At 39.4% G+C, this 21897-nt stretch overlaps 1 protein-coding gene across 1 annotated transcript; it reads left to right on the top strand.

Moving 5' to 3' along the window:
• Positions 1 to 12611: 12611 nt before the first annotated feature.
• On the top strand, positions 12612 to 17896 carry F2RL1 (F2R like trypsin receptor 1). The gene is made up of 2 exons (XM_063295542.1): positions 12612 to 12792; positions 16187 to 17896. Exons 1-2 carry the CDS (start codon positions 12720 to 12722, stop codon positions 17278 to 17280), a joined length of 1167 nt encoding a protein of 388 aa, XP_063151612.1. The 5' UTR covers positions 12612 to 12719; the 3' UTR covers positions 17281 to 17896.
• The last annotated feature ends 4001 nt before the right edge of the window (positions 17897 to 21897 follow it).

A 21897-nucleotide genomic window follows, 5' to 3' on the forward strand; every position in this document is an offset into this window, starting at 1 on the left:
ACCAGAACAAGCAAAATGATGCTAGTTTGCTTGTTTACCTCTAGATGGCAATGCTCAGACGCCTATTACAGAAAGGCTTAACAACTCCACAGTACTACCATAGAAAGCAACTGAATGCTAAGTTTCAAATCACATGCACGGTTATATGATGCCAATTCTCTAACCTACATTGGGATTTCCTTTTAAGCCAGGGGAGGAGAAGTCAAAACATGCATACCTTTTTTCAAGATTTGGAGATTGGGAGGGTCACATAGCAGAAAGCCAATTCTCATTAATGATGCTTCTACAAATGGAGGTTCTACCTATCTTATCATCTATCTTGCTCATATATTTATGGCATGGGAATTGCTAGAGCCAAGTCATATTAGGGTAGTAAAAACATGCTTCTGAAAAAGGAGAAGATACTGAACGAGATAGGTCCAAATGTAGAACAGAGGGAGGCAGAAACAACTAAATGTTCTTTTTGGTGTAGGACATCTCTAAGATCTATTTTATTTTTATAAGCTGGATAATTATACTCATCTCTTATTTACTAAGGAGAGTCTCTATCGTCTGATCAAATTCTCCCCACGTAACCCTGTCTGCAAAGGAGAGAAACTGTCATGAGCACTGATGGTGAGCAGGAGGGGGCCCGTATCCAGGGGGGAAAATGCATGTGTAGTAGTGAGGAGTTGAGCAGCCATTCAAAGAGACACAGAACAGACCTGCCTTGACTTTTGGGGTTTATCTGTCTGGGTTTTTCCCACGCTTCTTCAGTTTGTTAGGATTTTCTGTCTAATGTAGCAGTAATAAAACACTAGAGACCTATTCCTCATCTCAGCGTGGTTCCTGACTGTTAGGACAGAAACCCACAGGTCAACTGATACTGAGAGACTCAAACTCCATCTTTCCAGACTACTGGCAATGCTGGCTAGAAATAATGGAAGTCAGAGTCCAAGAACATCTGGAGGTGATGGTCCCAGCAAGGGCTGCAACTGGGGGGGGGCAACCGGGGCATGTGCCCCGGGTGCCATGCTAGGGGGGGGCGCCAAAATGAGCACCGGGGGGTGTGCCAAAATGGGAGTGGAATCCATGTTTGCCCCGGGTGACACAGACCCTAGTTGCAGCCCTGGTCCCGGCTTCTCTTGCCAGGACCATAGCTTGTTCTGGGAAGAGGAGTGGGATGGAGTCACCTAACCTTTTTCCCCCAAGGCAGTAATCCTAAATAGGGTTGCTCTTAAACAAGCATGCTTAAAATCAAGCTGCAATAATCCCTTAGGTAGGTTTTTTAAAAATGTGCTCTTGATCTGTTTGTAAGATTCATGAAACCTCCCCACATATTTGCCAGTGTTGAATATTTGTCCATGCTTACTTACAGACAGACTGCTATAAAGTAGTCTATTCAGCATGCTTTCGATTTTACTTGAAATCCGATTCTGATCTATTTTTTAAGATGCTCAGCCAATACAAATCTGATTCTTTCAGAGGAAGGAAATGAAGCATTATTGCATCCTTCCCCAGCCTGGTGTCCTTCAGATGCTTTGAACTACAGCTCCCAATCCCCTAGCTAAGATTACTGAGAATGGTGACAGTTGTAATCCACATCTACACAAGATGTGGATACAGGTTGCTTTACAGGAGGCAAGACTTCAGCACTATGAATGATAAATTTTGGGCTTGATGTGAGGCTAGAAGTATTCTGAGTGCAGAGCAGTGATCTGCTTTTCATCTCTTAACAAGAAGGAAGGAATGTTAGGTTGCAAATTCAAACTCTTCAAGAACATAAACACTCAAACCTCATTACTGTAATACGTAAATCAAAATGAACTTTCAGAATGCACATTGATTTCATTTAGGAGTAGAAAACTTCACAGAAACTACGATCTGAAGTTATTTCTATGAATTTAGTATCTGAGTAGTATTATTGTACTTCTTGAGCCTCTCATGTTATGATGAGACTCATCTCCTTATAAGGTACTAGAAAACAGAGCGCAAGGATCAGTAACTCAGAACTATGTGTTCCTCCTCCTAACTGTACAGTGATGCTTTTTCAATCACACTAGCTTCCTTGTTTGCTCCCTTAATTTTTACTTCTTCATGTTATTTCACAGCAAACATATAGATAGATAGATAGATAATCATCATTTGATATTTTGCTTAACAATCAACCATTATAATTTCAGAAATTATTGTAGAATGCAGGAAACATGGGATGTTTCAAAATCACTTCACACATGTACTGTAGAATGAGTACACATAGACACACAAACATATTTTCCAAGTATCCTGCCCAAAGAAGATCAGAGCCCCAGCCTCCAGCTCAAAGATGAGAGAGGTTGAGCCAAAGCAATCCAGGGATGTTTTAGCATCATTCTACCATTAGTTCTTGACACCAATCCCAAGGCTAATAGTCATGTGCCTACATAATTTGGGCCTTGTGGATGCCTTCCCTGAGCCTGATTCCTCAGATGAATTGAGTACCCCCATTCTGCTGGGCTTCCTCTACAGCACAGTGGAACAATGGAAAAAAGAAATGCTTGCCTTCAGGCAAGTGGTTGGCCTTTAAGGTTTTGCATTCCACTGGGGAAGAGACTGTTGGCAGATTGCTAGGAAAGCCTTTGGCCCAGGAGAGATCAGAAAAGTCACACACCAGGCATTTCTATAAAAATAATTTTATTTATAGAAAGCAAACATATTTACAGGCTCTCAGTGAGAGCTGCTTAACTCTCTACATGCCTACACAGAAGGGAAACTGAAACTAAAACAAGTCCAGGCAAGGTCTTCTCCCCAGGTGCAAAAATTAACATCCGAAAAGAGGACAATTAAATTCAACCTCTTCACCCAGCCAGAATGATTAGTTACCATAGTAACCTTAATCTGTAGTAGAAAACATATTAACAGAGACAATGGACTGAATGGAAGGGAAAATGCCTGGAGACACATAAGTCACTGAGTAAGAATGGCTACCGGAGAGAGTCACAATTAGAAAGAATAACATAAACAACCTTGTCTTTGCAACAAGGTTGAAGAATCTACGGTTTCCCAAACATCTCTGCTCTTGCTGAAACTTCTCTCAATTGTAGTTTAAGTAAACCTGGAGATCCATAGGTTACCTATCTTGCTCTAAACCTTTATTGTTGCATAACCCTAAAATACGTAGGAGCATGGATAGCAATCTGATGCCTTCCAGATATTTTGGAAAACAGCTCTCCATCTATACTTACAAAGGTTAGAATCGTGGAGGCAATGGTTTTCCCTTGACGCTCTATGGAAGCAATAGTTGGACTTCGTAGAAGCAGGATAGAAAAAGTATTGATGCTTATGAACTTTGTTGCTGGAGAAGACTCCTGAGAATGCCATGGAAAGCCAAGGAAACAAACAAATGGATCAGGGAACAAATCAACCCAAGAGTTCTTACACAAGACAAAAATGACCAGGCTCAAATTATTTATTTTATTTATTAAATTTGTCACCGCCCATCTCCTCCGACTGGAAGGATTATTATCCTTCTTTGGACATATTATGTGAAGACCTAGCTCTCGGGAGAAGTCTATAGTGTTGGGAAGAGTGGAAGGAAGGGGAAGAAGAGGATGATCAACATCCAACAGGTGGATAGACCTGGAATGATGCATCCAATATCAATATGGGGACCTTTTCTTATTTTGGAAGGGGGGAAGACTAATAATGGGTAGGGGAAAGATGTGACAGTGATCTTATTACCAAGACTAGTTTCCCAATGGATTAGACTGTGTGACAATCCAAACTTCTGGCATCTCATATTCCCCTTTCTCTTTACCTTAAATTGGATTGGGAGAGTGAGATCCCTTGCTTCATTCCATCTGGTCTGTTGCACTTGCCATCTTTGTGCTTTATTGGTTTTATTCTAATGCCTTTGATTGTTATGAGCCACCCAAAGTCACTGGGAGTTGGGCAGAATACAAGCTGTTTATTATTATTATTATTATTATTATTATTATTTCAAGAAAGAGCAGTTGCATTACCCTCTACTGAGTTTCACTGGACTTCATGTGACCCATGGTCAGTGAGTTGCCCACCCTTAATTAAGAATACTTTTCCCCAATTTTGGCACCTTACAGATATATGGACATGATCTCTGAGAAATTCCCAAGCAGTATGGTCATTACTTAATGCTGGGAAAAACATGGCCACACATCTGGAAGCCACCCTAGTTGCAGAAGGCAACTGTACTTCTCCCTACCCTTGTGTATTTCTAATTGCAATGAATTTGAATCCCTGAAGATATCTTAAGTGTAATATATATTAATCACAAGATGAACAAATGTACATGAAGGACACTGGATTAGGTACATAAGCATACTCAGTCTTCTGAGTAATAGCCAAAGTTACTTTTTTCTTCTGGCTGATACAATCACTTCTTTTGTCCTGTAAGGCCTGTTCTCAACCATGTTGAAATATTGCAGGGTCTGGAACTAACACAAGAATTAAAATTCTGAAGAAATCATTAGCACATGAAATGAAATCCAGAGTTTTCTCATTTTATGGCTAAAATTCAAAGTGCAGCCAAGAAAGAAACAATTTATATATTATGTGAAGTCCTTTAAAAACACAAAAGAAATCATATTTTTACACAATATTTCAACTGAGAAAAAACAATTGTCACTTGTTTCAGAGGTTATGAGGGTGTATTTCAGCACCATCTTGGTCCTATTATGATAAAGTTTTACTGTAATTGCTAACCCTTGACAAAATTTGAGCATTATTACATTTTCTGGTGTTGATTGTCGATGATTGTTTAATGTTCTGTTTGCCCTGGTAGTGAAAGTTGTAATAAAAGGAATGTTTTCCATAGCCAAAATCAACATTGATTGATTGATTGATTGATTGACTGATTGAAGTATTTATTTATTGCTCTTCCAATCATGTCTGGCTCTGAGTGGCTTACTGTAATGGTATGTGGGAAAGGTATTAGGTTTGTTCTTACAAAGTATTAGGAGTATTAGGTTTGTTCACTGCATTGAGTTATTTAGAAAAAAAAAGGCAGGATAGAAAATAAATAAATAAAATCACAGTTTACTAATTATGCTTATGGGCCAAATCAGTTGATAATTTGCTGGGTCACATTTGTCTTCTTTTGATTAAACGTGGCATTTGAGTCGATCCCTAAATACAAGTTCTGAGCAAGACAGGTAATCTTTTCTCTTGATCACAGACTAGCACTTTTGATTATGAGAATATATGAAAATACAACATGAACCAGATCTACCTCCTTATGATCCCTTTCAGCACTATTCAAAAGTGGATCAAATAAAGGTGTGTTGTAGTTCCTCCCTTTTTTAAAAATTGTACATCAGTTCCACAATTCAAGTTTTGTAAAAAAAAAAAAAAATTCTATCCACCTAAGTTGGCAAATAAATCTGTGCCCATTCTAATTTACACTGATGACACAGATATCTTATCCTCCATGCAAGTTAGTTTAGTTAGTTAGATGGGACCTCCAAGCTTGTCTTATATTCTGAAGAAAAAAGACTCAGAATCAACTATGACATGACAAAAGCAATGACCTAAAAGACTTGAAAGCTGCAATCACTGCTGCAAGATAAATGGCACTCACAGAGAGCAAACTAAGGCTTTTAAATATCGAGGCATTATTTGAAACTTCCATGTTGTGGAGGAAACAAAAAACATAAATTAAGGCAACCCTGATTTTTAGCAGTGACAGAGATAGTAATCATGTATCTACTACTATAAACATCTGTAAAGCCAGATGATTAGCCTTCTGCTAATATAGCTTGCATATTTGCAGCTACAAAGTCCATGACCCCCAAAGCAGTCACAACTAAAGTATTCTCATCAATCCAATCTGTTTTACAGTAATGTCTTTTGAAGACACTTTGCAAATTAAAAGGAACCTTTTGTTCTTTCTTATATAAGCCTAAAGCAGTAATTCACTCCTTTAATTTAGTGAATATGCTTTATTAAACAAGAAAGGAATGAGTTTATTCTTGATGGTCACGTCTAGTTATCCTTTAATGCAATCATTCCAGATCTATGGGTGGTCTGTAAGTATCCAGTAGGTGGTTTCAAGTATGGGTACCAAAATATATATTTTTTTAATGGTTGAAATCTTGGAAACACCAACATTTTGTGAGATTTGATGATATATGGACATAACTTCAACCAAATGGATGTGACTTTGGCCATTTCATTTTTTAAAAATCCATTATTTTTCTTACTTAAATTCAGAGTGCCACTAACTCTTGCATTATGTGATGGTTCTTAAAAGCTTTTGATGAGGAGGAGGAGGAGGAGGAACCACTGCTTTAATGTAAACAAATATATGTGTACATGTAAATTAGATATATATTCCAAACTTAAATAATAAAACTAGAATTCTGAACTTATATTCTGCCTTGTAGAATTGCTTTAGGAATTAAAACCAGTTCTGTACAAGGAAACATATCCATGTAGTCCATTGGGAATCAAGCTCAACTTGAGGGAGATTTATCTTTTATAGGAAGTGGGAAAATACGTTATTGGGTATTATGCCAGCTGTTTTTTTAGTGAGCAAGGAATGATGCTTAATTATAAACTGACCAGAGAAGTCAAGCAGACAGTCTTTGTCTAGTAAAGGTAAAGGTTTCCCTTGACATTAAGTCCAGTCGCATCCGACTCTAGGGGGCGGTGTTCATCTCCGTTTCAAAGCCAAAGAGCCGGTGTTTGTCTGTAGACACGTCCGTGGTCATGTGGCCGGCATGACTACATGGAACGCCGTTACCTGCCTGCCGAAGCGGTACCTATTAATCTACTCACATTTGCATGTTTTCGAACTGCTAGGTTGGCAGGAGCTGGGACTAGCAACGGGAGCTCACCCCGTCATGCAGATTCGAACCACCCACCTTCCGATCGGCAAGCTCCGCACGCTGAAGAGGGATTAAGCAGGCAAATTATAACTAAACAAAGATGTGAACTTCAGAGGATTTTGAGACCAAATTTATAACTTGGCCTTTTCTTCAGAGTATCTAGACCAGGGCCGCCACAAGTAAGTGTGCACATTGTGCGCTGCATGTCAGGGGAGCACCAAATTAAATTTTAAAAATCAATTCTCCATTCCAAACACCAACCGCATGTGCTCACTTATGTCAGATTTCCCTTCTTCCAAAACAAGTGCTGTGTATCAGTTCAGAGAAACCATACGTATCGCGCAATCCAAAACTATCAGTGCCACTAACATCTTCCAGTGCGCATATTGTGGCAGTTCTGGGAAGCTCAGCCTAACAAATATGAGCTGCACCGAGGCTTCTTCTTCTTTTGCCTGGGGCAGCAAAAACCTTTTTGCACAAAGTCACCTTACAAGTCACCAGCGGCCCTGATCTAGACAGCCATTTTGAACTGGATGTTCACTTCCTGTTTTTATTTCATTTGGTAAGTGGTCATCTACTTTGATCTACCAGGAGCAATCCAGGAAGAGCTGCTTCCCCAGACTGGGGACGATTCACCATTTAAAGCAGGAGGATTATCTGCTGTTCCTCCCAACTGCTGTTCCCATCCCTCCCTCCCCCTGCCAGCCTCTTCCCCAGCAATAGCACCCCCACCATCCACTCTCCAAGCCAGTTGCCCGTGCAAGGTCTGGGGGAAGACAGAGTCCTCCAGGATGGCCAGCAGGGGATAAGCTAGTCCAAAGACCCCGTCCCATAAAGGCAAGTAAGGGACTACTCTGGGTAGTGAATTGGGAAGCAGAAGTGGGGAGCTTGGTAACAATACACCCTCTGTCTTAGCTAGACATGTGTTCACTGGTAGAGCCAAACCTATATTAGAGTATCTCATGTTTGCTTTATGAATTAGGAATCCAACACGGCTGTTTTAAAGATCGGAAAAGAAGAACCATTACTGTAATCCTCTACCTACATACTGTATACCATTTCTCAGTATGAAAATTTTCCCCTGGTACAGGTACCATCTTCTATGAAATTACATTTTAATTATGGGAAGAACATTTTCCATTTTCCAACTAACTAAGAAAATAGTTATAGTTAGGCAAGGTGGGAATAAAAACCACATTTCTGTAGGCAAATACAAATCATTTTGTCTGCTCAGACTTGCTTTAAAAATGGTGATTTGCTGAAATTGTTTGAAGATAAGCTAATGGTTGTAAATCATGCATCACATAGAAAATATTCCTCTGTTCTTGTTCTATGTGGAAGGAACAGTCCAGACTGGACTTCAAGATAGTTTGCCTTGTCGTTTTTTTTAAAATCATAGTCTGACAAAAGATTACAAATAGCTTGAAATATCCTAATAACTAACATTCTTTAAGCAAACTAAAGATTTTTGCACCCTAATAGTACTTTAATATGTTTAAGAAAACTTTATTAAAGCATTTTCAAAATATACATTAAAAGATTGAAATAAAGAGGCCTACAAAGAAAAAGAAACAGAACTAAAAAGGTGTGAAAAAACACAAAACGAACTACTACGTGACTTCTGACTTTCTATAACAAAGATATACATAATCTCTTACTCCAATTCATATTATAGTAAACATTATTTTTATAAAGCATTTAAATTCTCATTATTACATTCCCTTCTAAAACAAAATTATCCTCCCAATTCTAGAAAAACATATAAAACCCTTCAAACATAATTTGGAACCTAATATAGTAACACTACCCTTCTTCACTGTAATTTGCTCCTACTTCCCAACTAAATTAACATTAACCAAAAATATAAAAATTCTCCAAACAGCATAAACATTTATCTAAACCCTTAAAAAACCATCCTGATAACCACATTTAAACAATAACCTATGCATTTACCAAAAATGTAAGAATTTTCAAAACAGCATAACCATATATCCAAACCTTTAAGAAACCATCCTGATAAACACATTTAGACAATTATCCCACTTCAAAGTAAACCAAGGTATTTACATGTCTCAGTATTATGTACAGACTTTTCTTCTTGTCAATTTCAAATTCTACAAGCTGCTTTAAAAAGCCCAAATATTTGTCCAAAATCTTCCAGCCTCTAGAGTTGAATTCTCTTTCTTGATCATGGTGTGGTGGCAACACTGTCTTCTTATCTTCAACTTTCGACAACTCAATTTTCCTTTGACTACTTAAACATAAGCCACCAATTCTCATCTTTTTCTTTGGAGAAACCACTTTACTCTTAACGTAGTTTTCAGCCTTAATCAGTTTCTCTCGATTCTTGTGACAATTTGGACTCCACAAATTCTGAGAAATGCTCCGAGAAATGCTCCAAGACAGCGTTGTAGAGATCTTTAAATATCAAATTAATTTCCTCCATATTTCTTAACACTAAGATAAATTATGGCAGCCTCTAGTGCCTCAGGAAGGTAAAGTCATTAACGCTGTAACTGAACACTCTCTCCAGCCTTTTTATCTCCAGTGTGGCCAATCAGGAAAATAAAAAGTAATAACAAACAGCATTCCCATGGGAAAGTGAAAGCAAATAGATTAGAACTCCAATCTGCAGATTCAACAAAGAAGAGAAAGTTTTATATTTCTCAAAAATCACTTTAATAAAAAAGCAATAAAAAACAAAATTCTTTAAATCTCAATTTCACAAATTATATATAAAAAGCCAAATTACCAAGTTAATAATTTTCAAAAATAATGAGAGTCACCAAGAGATTCCACAATTCTTTGTTGTAGAAAGCCTCTCTTTGGTAAAATTCAAACAAAAAAAACTTAGTGGTGTAGAAATGAGGTGAGCAGTTTTAAGGTCAGTTATGGCTTTAGAGCAGCTTGGGAAGAAGATGATGCCCCGCCTCCCAGCTGATCGCTTACTAGTCGATTGCCAAACACCGTTTTGTGGTCTTCTGGCTGTGATCAGCTGTCTGGTCACAGAGAACACTTCTGGGCTCCAAGGAAGCCTGCCTGAGCCCAAGAAAAAAAGCCACTCCAACAGGTCAGTTTGCAGACAGCAGAAAAAAACAGGTCAAGCTGTCATTGTCCCCACCAGAAGTCCAATCGTACTTTCATTTTTAGCAGAGTTTTAAAAGCTCAAACAAGTTTTCTTATTTAATAGCATAATAATTCAGGAAAAAATAAATAAGAACTTTCTAGCATCTGTATTGTTTAAATAAATAACATAAATTGTAATTTAAGTGCCAATGTGTGTTCTTTCTGCTTCATTCCTTAACAGAATGACTGATGTATTTAACAATGTTGTCAGAATGGTTTATCAAATGCACAGAACTTAAGTCTTTAATAATATGCGTAGAATTGCTTTGTGAGTGAGAATTGCTTTATTCACACTTTTTACAAAAAATGCTTTTTGTATGATGAAAGAGTAGAATGTAATCCAACCAGTAAATAGATGAATGATAGATTTGCTGCTATCTTTTGTTAATTCCATGGATATAAAAAGCTTTTCCTTTTGCTTATGTGAAGAATGCATATTTATTCATGTACTTGAAAGTCTGGAAACAGCAACAGGATTATTACAAGGCACAGAAGAATATTTTCCCCATTTTGATATCTTGGGATAGGATATATAAATTAGGACAGATTGTGTGGCCATGAGTTCTGCAGTTTAAAATCAGTCTCAGGATAGAGTTACAGAGTGAATACATTACTGATTCATGAGCTTGTAGATATCAGACTACACCCACCATTCAAGGATAAAGTAATTAGAGTTGTTCCCTCCACAATTCTGATTACATAATTGATGTAATCTTGTTCTCCAGCTGGATTAGATCGACCAGATCCAAAAATGAAAGAACAAGTTCTAAAACTCAGTTTTCTTTACAGTTTAAATGTTATTGATAGCTTTTCACTGCATTGTTTGCTCTGGATCTTTGTGATGTGCTAACTTTTAAAATATGCGTAATGGCCTCACTTTTGGGAGTTTTTCTTCAAGCTAAATGAATAAGCAATTGGCAGCTATAAGTAAACCTACTTTCAATAGGAAAAAAGGAGCAGATTGGGGACAAAATAGCAATCTTCAAAATTGCAAGCTGCCTCTTATCCAAAACAGATTTGAGGACAGATACATTTTTAAAAATCCATTACAGTTAACTTGAAAAGAAACAGGTAATACAACTAGACAATCAGTAAAACTATCTTATCAATTGAAATAAAATCACTATGAAATGAGGTCTTTCAATCTTTGACCTTTGTTTCTTCAGTTATTTGTCCCACCATCTTCCACAGAATTATATACACTTGAGAATGGTCATCCTAGCTATTCTAACATTTTAAAGCTATGAAAGGGAAAAAGGGAAAATATTTTACTAGCTTTATGAATGAAGAGTTAGACCTCTGCAGCTTTTTCTTACTTCCTAGTGAAGCTGGCAGGGTTTGGGCTTTGTAATTTCATGGGCACTTCCAGAAGATGCTGCTGGAAACTTTCAACTGATGTTGTGGCATTCTCACAGGGTTCCATGCTTTTCCCCCTTATATAAAATGTCTCTGTGAAACTATTGAGCAAGGTAATTTAGAGTTTTAGAGCTGTGTTCAGCATAGATGTGTTAGTAGTAGGCTAGCCTACTTACTGTACTAGCCTACAGTAAGAAACTGTGTAAGAGCTAACAAATTGAGATTTAATCCAGATAATAGTAACTGCTACTGGGTGTATCTTAGTCCAGAGAAACGGGATTCATTCTGTTCTAAAGGATTCCTGAAGGATCATGTCCATAGTTAAAACATATTCATAGATCCATCATTGTTGTTATAGGTTCGAGTGACCTCTGGAAGTACCTCTTAGTCTGGTAATCCCGGTTTGCAAATTTATAACTTGACTCATGCTCTGGTGATCCTCTTGTTTTTAATACTGTAACACATTCTATATAGGCCTCCTCTTTACAGGCAATATTGAACCTCTAGCTGGTGCAAAATGTGGCAAAGTTTTAACTGGAATTAAATACTTGTGAATTGCTTTCACGAGCTCTTTCATGAGCATGCTGGCTGGGGAATTCTGGGAGTTGAAGTCCACCCATTTTGAAAATTGTTGAGGTTGAGAAACACTGACCTCCCGTACTGTAAATATTATCAGAGGTGAAAATTGCGTATTTACGCTCAAATTTGTTTGTGGATAGCCGGCTATCAACAATAGAAAGAAAGGGAGCTTTTATAGTTTGCAGTAGAGGATAGGAGAACCACGCCAGGCAGCCTTTTTCTTTGGGCGCCTTCGCGACCTCCTACTTTCCCGCGGAGACTCCAGGCAGAGGCAGCAAAGGAAAGCGCGTGGCACCCTTTAGCTCTGGACTGACAGGCCCGCTCCGGATTGACACTTTGCGATTACACATACGGATTCGCTTCATTGTTGTTTCGGGTCGTTTTGATGGGTTCTAATAAAAACGTTCCCCATGCGTTTCAGACCTTCTTAATGGACGCACAGAGTTTTTCTTTCAGAGCTAGTTCCTCTTGAAATCGGTGGGGCCACTCCCAGGGAAGAGATTCCAAGCGGGAAGAGACACAGGTCTATCCTTCCAATTGGTGCGGGCGACTCTCGGGGCGAGCGGCTCCCCCACGAGCGGCAGGGCTGTCCTGCGCTGAAGGAGAGGCTTTCCAGCCTCATGCCTTCCCCGCCCTTCGAAGGCTCAAAGGGCACCTGGCCGGCGTGACAAGGGGAGGGCGCGAAACCGCCCTCAAGGTAGCAGCAGGCCCCGCCCCCGCCTCCGCCTCCTTTTTTAGGCTGCAGCGAAGCTCCGGTGAAACTCCCGGGCGCCGACGAGGAAGGAGGCGGAATTCCTGGTGCTACCGCCGCGCTCGAGTGGGTGCCACGCCGCGGATATGGGTCACCTCCAGCAGCCTTGGCTGGGGGTCCTGGTCTTGGGAGGCGCTCTGGCTGTCGCCTCTGCCACAGGTGAGACGCGAGAGCCCCGCGCTTGGCACGCTTTCGCCCTCTCTCGTTTTCCTTTTCATCGGAGCGGGAGTTCCCAGCTTTCGGGGCTGGTGGGTGGGTAGACTGGCAGTTCTGGGTACATGCTGTGCGTGTGCCCCCCAAGGCGCTGCTGGACGAAGGTGGGGTGGGGGGCTTGCCCTCTCAACAAAATGGCTGCCGTGGGGACAGGGCCAGGGACAAAACCCTGTTTTATCAGAATGCTACCTGCCCTTTCCCTTCTGCTCTACTCCTCATCCGCAATCCACGGCGCACTTTTTCCTACTTTTGCTTATCCTGATGCTTTTGGGGTCAGCAGGAAGTCAGCCTAAGCGAAGGGTATCCGGCTCCAGCAGCCCATTGTTTTTATTTTGTGAGAAAGGTCAGGGGCCGTTCTTGGAAGTAAGATCCTGGATCCTGGTGGATGTCTCAGGTTTGCTCCCCGTTCCTTTTTTGAAAAAGGAAAATGCCAGAGAGGATAGGAAGCCTGAGAGGCACCAAGGGAGACCCTTTGGGTGTATCACTGTACTTGGGCACCATATTGGGCATTTAGCTTTATAGTCACGGCCAGAGAAAAGATTCTTGTGTAATCAAAACAGGAGTAAGTTCATTGGGACTTATTCCCCAATGGATGTGTGCACTGAGTTACTGTGGTGATGTTATATATTCAGTGAAGCTTTTTTGTTGTTCCTCTGTCCGATAAATCAAAGCTTAACCTGAGGACCCACACCTAGTTCCTAACAGTTGCAAAACAAACAGGTTCTTTACAGCAGGAGCAAAAGTTTGTTTTCATAACTCCTTTGAAGTATAGATCTCTAGCTACAAAGACTTTCAGAAGTTCAAGAAACTTTCCACCTTGATGGCTTTCCTTTCCTTGAGAAGTCTTAGCTCAATGCTTCTTGGAATACGACTTGATCCACTGACTTGTAGCAACTAGTACCTCTTGTACTTTGATTTTTAGTGAAAAGATCCAAAGAACTTTATTTCAAAAACCCACTATTTTTTTTCTTACAAGCGAATGTTGAACACTATTGTTTTCTTGTTGTCTATATACTTAGCTAGTAATGGCAGAACTATGTTTTCTATTAAGTAAAAATTAGTTGTTGTAACATTGCCATGCTGTCTTTGGCAAGGCAGTAATAAATCTTCAAAATAGCATAAGAAGTCATTCTTATAAAGCTGTTTCAGAAGAAAAACACTAGATTGGAATGCCCTTTATTTAGGTAAAGAAGATGCATCTTTGCCTAATAAGGATTCTTTCTCTGCTTATGCCAAAGTATATACTTTCTACATAAGGGAAACGGTTTGTTTTCCCATCCAAGTTAGTTTCAAAGGGGTGCTGTACAAACGCATGACTGTTTTCAGTGAACAAAAGATCTGAGTTTGCATAAATTAATGTGTGAACTTCTGACCCAGTGTGTCCAGTTAGTAGTAATGGCCTCCCACACAAGGGCATGAATGTAACGTAAGCTATGTAGTAAAATAAATTGGTCCTGAGTATGCGAGATTAAAATGAACTGTTCCTATTGAGTGTCTGGGAACTGTCAGCCAAGAATATTGTGCCTAATTCTCAATCTCTTGCATCAGAATATGTGAAGTTACGTGTTGTGAATCAATACATGATTCTCAATGCCAGGTTTCTTCTATAATACCAGTTGGCAGATGTACTAGGATGGGGCATTTCTAGGAAAAGAAAAATTTGCTTTTCTAGACCCTTAAGATAAAAATAAATCTAAAAGGGTCAGAAGCAAAACTAGCTGTAAATTATTAAATATGCAGATGTTATTTGTTGAGCAAAAAATGAAATATATATGTATCTCCCCATGAGTTCCTTGAAGAAAATATTTGAAAAAGAAAGTAGAAGAATGGGGGTGGGGGATACATATATTTTGCCTGCTGGCTAGCTCACACTAGCTGAGCAAAGTGGAAATCTGGCACAGCATATGCATTTGTTCTAATAATGTATAGCTCTGTCCATAATAGCCTACACATTCAGGCTCAAACTCTGATCTAACCAAGGTGAGACTCCACAGTTTAGACTGCAGGAATTGCATCCTGTTGCCTTTATAGCAGTGTTTCTGCTGGCTGGAGAATTCTGGGAGTTGAAGTTTACACATCTTAAAGTTGCCATGGTTGAGAAACATTACATGTTGGGGACAATCCAATCCAGACTAGAACTTTTCTCATTGGTATGAAACATCTTTCTTATCTTGTCCTCCTGATATTTTCAATTACAGAATTGAAAACTCCCTTGCTTACATTAAAATCCTCTACTGTGGTAACAGATTTATTTTTTTTAAAAAAATTCCCTTCAAAGCTCGCTATTCTGGGCCAGACTAGATATGATTCATCAATAAAATTGGAGTTAGACTTTAACATTAAAAAGCGAGAAAAGGTGCAGAGCTGATGATGCCTTTTTGCCCCATCCAGAATGCAGGAGCGTAATCTGCAACAGATTACATGTGTTCCTGCAATAGGCAGGGGCAATATTTGGAAGTAGGAGTAAGGGGGAAAACAGATATGTTAAGTTATACATTTAAGGCCCTTATTTCACCCCTTAAACTCACCAACCCTTTCTACATTGGATTGATCTTTTTCCTTTTTTTAGAGTTTTAAGGCACCTCTTTTGCTCCTCAAAATCTGGCCAAAGTTTGGCCCCATGACTTCTATGACATGGCTGGCCACATCCCCTGTGTAATGGTTGCCTATTCTAAAACACTGTCTGACTCATGAACAGGAATTCAAAGATATCTGATTTATTAAAGAATAGCTTGCAGGATCACAGAGAAAGCTGAGAATGATGAAAGCGCGCCAAATTCAAACCAAAAACCCTCGGTGCAAACGAAATCCCTCCCCCCGTAGAATCTTCCCAAGTTCACAATCCCAGGTGCTCCTAACGGTTTTTGATGGTCTGCGGGAAAAGTCCTTGAACAGAGAAAATAACCCAAACACATTCCATTGTCCTGATTTCACATACAGAACTTGGTACAAGGTCTCACAGCAGCTCCCTCCCAAACAGAAACGCGCATCAGCGCCATGGCATGTGAAACATTACGATGTATAAACTACATTGAAACAGTGAACATGACACCCTGCAGCTTTCAGGGGCCAAACCAAGGGTTGTGTCTTCCCTCTTCCAGTCACAAGAAAATGTGACAACTTAAGAATGTTTTGCTATAGAGTTTGTCTTATTAGTCTTCCTATTGAAGTCAAGTTAGCCTATATAGTCTTCTCAGTTCAACAGTAGTTTTATCCAAAAGCAAATGAATTATGATACGAATTATGTATTTATAACTTGTTACTTCATTATATAGGCTGTATGGGAGACTTTTAATTAATGGCCAAGTAGCTTAACATATTTGCTTTGTTTCTTTTTTAGTGACAAGCCAAACTGGCTTTTCAAAAGGAAGAAGCTTTATTGGTCATAAAACCAATTCAACAAATAATGAAGCGTACACCATAGATGACTTTGCTGTCAAAGTCCTTACAGGAAAACTGACCACAGTTTTCTTCCCTGTGATCTACGTTACAGTTTTCATCATTGGCTTGCCAAGCAATGCCATGGCTCTGTGGGTTTTCTTCTTCAGAACAAAGAAGAAGCACCCTGCAGTGATCTATATGGGTAACCTGGCTCTGGCAGATCTCCTCTTTGTAATCTGGTTCCCCCTGAAAATTGCATACCATATTAATGGCAACAACTGGATCTATGGGGAAACCTTATGCAAAATACTTGTTGGGTTCTTTTATGGAAACATGTACTGCTCCATTCTTTTTATGACATGCCTCAGCGTGCAAAGGTATTGGGTAATTGCAAACCCCATCCTGCACTCAAGAAAGAAGTCAGAAATTGCTGTGAAAGTTTCGATTGCAGTATGGATACTGATATTGCTTGGCACAATACCACTATATCTTGTTGACCAAACTGTTTATATTTCTCACCTTAACATCACCACTTGTCATGATGTCTTACCTCAGTCTGTGTTGGCCAGTGACATGTTTAACTACTTCCTTTCCCTGGCCATTGGGGTCTTCTTATTCCCAGCTGTTCTCACAACTGTGGCTTACATTCTCATGATAAAGACTCTTAGTGCTTCCATGACAGACATAACTATTGGGAAGAAAAGGAGAAGAGCCATCAAGCTCATCATTACAGTGCTTTCTATGTACTTGATCTGTTTCCTGCCTAGCAATATTCTGCTTGTGGTCCATTATGCCCAGATCAAAAGCAGTAGCCTCGGTAACATATATGCATTATATATCACAGCACTTTGCCTTTCTACTCTAAACAGCTGCATTGATCCATTTATCTACTACTTCATTTCAAAAGACTTTAGAGATAATTTGAAAAATGCCCTCCTCTGTCGAAGTGTGCGCACTACCAAGAGGATGCAAGTCTCCCTCTCTTCAAAGAGATACCCAAGAAAATCCCCCTCTTATTCCTCCAGTTCAAACACAACTAAGTCAACGTATTAAATGTGTGCATCTAAGACAGGAATGACTGGATTCCCATGGATGGAACATTAAACTGAAGTCCAGTAACATCTAAAACAAATGTTCACAGCTGGTAAACTTATTTTCTATACAGAATCATATGAACAAGCATGTTCTTTACAAAGGGAAAAACCAAAGTAGTACCCCTGATATGGATAATACTGTTATTTGAGTGTGGTTTTGAGACTGCTACAAGACAGGATTGTTTTTACAAGTGATTAGCAGATGTGCAAAGAATACTTCCATGTTTGGGTTGATCAATCAAGCATTTTGCACCCAGAAGCAAGTGGCAGTCCTAACTAATAGTTAACTGGTTTGAGCTTTTAGGCAAGTTCTGTTCTGCAAGAACAGAAGGGGAACTGTACAATGAATAATTGTATGTGTTTGCCAAATCTCTTTTCCTAATCCAGGATCCATGAAAGCCCTGGAATATGGTATTATTGATATCCCAGTGACTGTTCTTTGCACTAATATACTTAATATCTTTATTTTAACTATGCTGTGAATATGCAATGTTTCCAGTAATGTAGCATGTAATTGTATGCTTACTTCAATATTTTAAATGCTTTTAAATTAAATAAAGGAATACTTTTATATACTTAAGTGAGTTTGTGGATTGATAACAGCAATATGACAATGGACTTTCACTTTACCAAACTTTGTTCTTCGTGTGAAACTTCCCTTTTCTTCTCACCAGGTCCAAATGAAATAAAGATAAAAGAACCCCATTTCCAAAGCAGTGAATGGATCAATAGGAGTATTAGCTGATTTCATTTTCTCCCTCTGCAAGATGCCCAAGGCCACTAGTGTGTCTATCTGGGCTTCCTGCCCATCTAACTATACTTTATTAAATTTCTTCTGTCTTAAGCTGGCCTGCTCTAAGCCACCAGCATTTAGCACCATTTTATATTTTTCTTTATAATGGTCCCATAAGCTTTCTGAGAAAACTAAAATAGTGGTTGACTGGCTTCAACCTACTGCTTTGTTTGAAATGTAGTTACCCACCCAAAAAAACACAGAACACAAAAACTACAGAGAGGAAACATCTGGCTGGGGTTGAGAGTGTTAATGTTTTCTACTGCAGATTAAGGTTACTATGGTAACTAATCATTTTGGCCGGGTGAAGAGGTTGAATTCAACTGTCCCCTTTTCGAATGTTAATTTTTGCATCTGGCGGGAACAACTTGCCTGGACTTGTTTTTGTTTCTATTTCTCTTCTGTGTAGGCATGTAGAGAGTTTGTAGCTGCTCTCACTGAGAGCCTGCAAGAATGCAGAAGCTTTTAAATATGTTTTGCTTTCTGTAAATAAGATTATTTTTATAGAAATGCCTGGTGTGTGACTTTTCTGATCTCTCCTGGGCCAAAGGCTTTCCCAGCAATCTGTTAACAGAGAGAAACAACTTCCCCAATTTGATTTCTGTGAACTTTCTATTTTGTTAATAGGCATGCCCTCCTAGAGGAGATACTTCGTTGGAGCATTTCTAACATACTCTCAACATTTTAAATGCTTCCATCAATACCACAAAGGTTGCCTATCCTCCCCACCACTTTTCTGCTTTATAGTACCTTTGTAATAAAGGTGATCTAACTGCCTTTCTTTTAGACTGGTCATTCCAGCCTTTTAACTTAGATTGCAACTTGCCTGGTATCTTCATCTGTTGCTAATTCAAAAACAAGGGCTTTTTTTCCTATCTGACAATGTAGACTGCTCCTGAATTGAGCATGGCAAGATGCAAGGCTGTTTATGGGCTTTGCTTGCAGGTATCAAAACAGTGGTCGATGGACTTGTTTTCTCTAATTCTCTTCTGGGTAAAGGAGAGATTTTGAAGATCAAACCATGTCTCTATGTGATCTTACAACCATGTTTGAAAATAGCATTAGTAAATAAACTAACATAGGCAAGTCAATGTTCGTAAAACTTTAAAAAGTCTTAGCAGCAGCACCAGGTTGAACTTCTCATGACTCAAGGAAAACCCTTTTTCTAAGCTGACTAATATTAGTGCTTAAGAACTTGCTTTCTTTTTGTTTGTTTACTAAACTCTACATATCACCTTTTTCCTGTAAAGAAGGCAGCTTTCAACAAAGCAAGTTAAAGTAGTGTTACAAGTTTTTTAAAAATGGGGATCTGGATATGGAAGTGCAAAACATTTTGACTGTTTTAGCTGTTCTGAGATCAAAACAACATGTTGGGAGTTTCAAATTTGGCATGTCATGCACACCCCTATGGAAGAGTCAGTAGTTAAAACAATACCAAAGATAATAAAATGGCAAATCCTAAAACAAAATTAACTATTAACTTACATTCACAGGCAACATCACAAAAGCAATGGGAGGTCACATAGACTTGGGGATGGTTATCGTATCATTGGTGGACTTGCACAGAGTATCTCATTTTTAAAAATTATTTTTTAGTCTTCAGATATTTCTCTCCTGCAAAACAAAAATCTTGGCAGTTCTGTATTCAGTGTAGCTATGCTGATGTGATCATTACAATCCCTAATTTGCCATCAGAAGATTTCTTAAAATCACCAAAGAGTGTGCCTTAAAAACCTAATGTTTTTAATAAGCTCACAACTTCCTTTGTAAAAGTGATCTATGCCTTTTCTATTGCTTTGGCTGTGAGTTTTCTCTTTTTAAGTATCTGCTGAGTAACTTTTCTATGACAGGGTCTCCTGCACCTTGTCAGGACACTACCAGACTATTTTACAGGAGCCTGCTGGCTGCATTTCTCTGTGATTCACTACTCCAGGAAGCTGCCTTCCAAATGAGTCATGCTCAGAAATATGAGTCATGCAGAAATACAGGAAAGAGTGGGTTTTGTGCATAATCCCTACTTTTTTCCATTCTAAAAGTAAAGCACCTAAATTGTCAGGAAAAAAAGTGTCTCCCACTTTAATTACTGGATAAAATCTGTGTTAAGAATGGAGAAACATTTTACTTAGAGAAATGTGTTCAAAACAAATGCAAATGTTGGTATTCAGCAGATGTCTTGGACTTCAACTGCCATTAACTTCCCAAAAGTCAGGTAGTCTGGGAAATTATGAGGCTTAAAGTCCAAAGAGAGAATATCAGATGGATATGGTTAGTTTGGAAACTCAGACTTGAAAAAATTTACTAAGAATATGAGAAGGAGGAGACAAAAGAAAGACTTGGTGACATGGTTCATACATCATGCTAAAACATGATTTACTGAATAAGCTACAATTTGCTGGGTTCCCTCTGTGCAGTCAAAGTGTTTACAAACACGAGCTGAGCTGGAAGCATTAATACTACTAGACAGACCTTAAAATATTTATTATTAAAATGGCCCAAATTTCACAACCCAGCGAAGTTTTAGAAGATCTGTGTTTCTGCAGAATCGTGAGTTCTACTGTTTCATTTTAAATTAAAAATCATTGCGAAATATATTTTAACCTGGGGTACTGAGGAATGTATCTGGTATCTTTTACAGAACCCTGGTCAAGATTCCCACTGGTGATACACCCATCCATATCTATGCATACTCATTCCTGGGTGCTCAATCTCCAGTCCTTCCTCAAAGGGCTTCTCCCTTTCGCTTGTCCTCACCTTTTTTCACCTTCACCTTTGCGCCTCCAGATACCACTAAAAAGAGAGAGGTATGCTGCAGAGTGAAGTCATCCCAGCAACTGCATTTTGCCTGGGGATACACAGAGAATGCAGGAAGGAGGAAGAAGAGGAAGGGTAGCCATTCTCAACCCATTGTAAACTGCCCTACCTTTCCTTTGCTTTGTCCTCACTGTTACATGTCACAAATATTGAGTGATCGTGAATCATGAATCAGAAAGCAAAGAGCATGGTGGTCTCTTCATTAAGAAAAAGGACAGAAGAAATGTGCCAGGATATTGGTTATCTTTAGTGCAGAGGTGCAGAAAGGGCAGGGGCTTGATGCAAAGCAGTTGGAGTTTCTTACTGCTTGCAATATGCTACCATTGGTCTGCAGTTTGCACTATCCTATAGATGGGGACATTCCTGTAATAGATGCAGGGAAATCCTTCTACTGTAGGGTAGGACTCCAGAACAGCAGAGGTCTCTATTGATTAAAAAATAAAAAGTCCTATGTGCCACTGAACGTGGAGGGAGGAGTGGTCTCCAGACTAGATCCACTGGGCTTGCACCTGGCAAGTCCAATTCTAATCATGTTTTTAAGAATAGTTATAGCATAACCCTTTCAGCTTCAGCAAAGGATCGTTACCCTGTCGTGGTGCTGGAGCTTGAGCACCTCAATGATGCCATGAGCTAAACTGTGAAGGGCCACCCAAGATGGGAAGGTCATGACAGAGAGGTCAGACTAAATGCAATCCCTGGGGAAGGTAATGGCAACCCACCCCAGTATTCTTGCCATGAAAACTAAATGGATCAGTACAACCAGAGATATGTCGGTATACCATCGGAAGATGAGACCCCCAGGTCGGAAGATGGTCAAAATGCTACTGGGGAGGAACAGAGGATGAGCTCAACTAGCCCCAGACGTGATGACGCAGCTAGCTCAAAGCCGAAAGGACGGCTAGCAGCCGACGGTGCTGGTGGTGAACGGCGAATCCGATGTTCTAAGGATCAACACACCATTGGAACCTGGAA

Source organism: Candoia aspera, chromosome 2 (assembly GCF_035149785.1).
Source record: "Candoia aspera isolate rCanAsp1 chromosome 2, rCanAsp1.hap2, whole genome shotgun sequence".
NCBI classification, from domain to species: Eukaryota; Metazoa; Chordata; class Lepidosauria; order Squamata; family Boidae; genus Candoia; species Candoia aspera.

Coding starts and splice junctions, on each gene's coding strand:
- F2RL1 (XM_063295542.1), top strand. CDS start 12,720: ATGGGTCACCTCCAGCAGCCTTGGCTGGGGGTCCTGGTCTTGGGAGGC. Junction 12,793..16,186: donor GGCTGTCGCCTCTGCCACAG/GTGAGACGCGAG, acceptor TTTCTTTTTTAG/TGACAAGCCAAACTGGCTTT.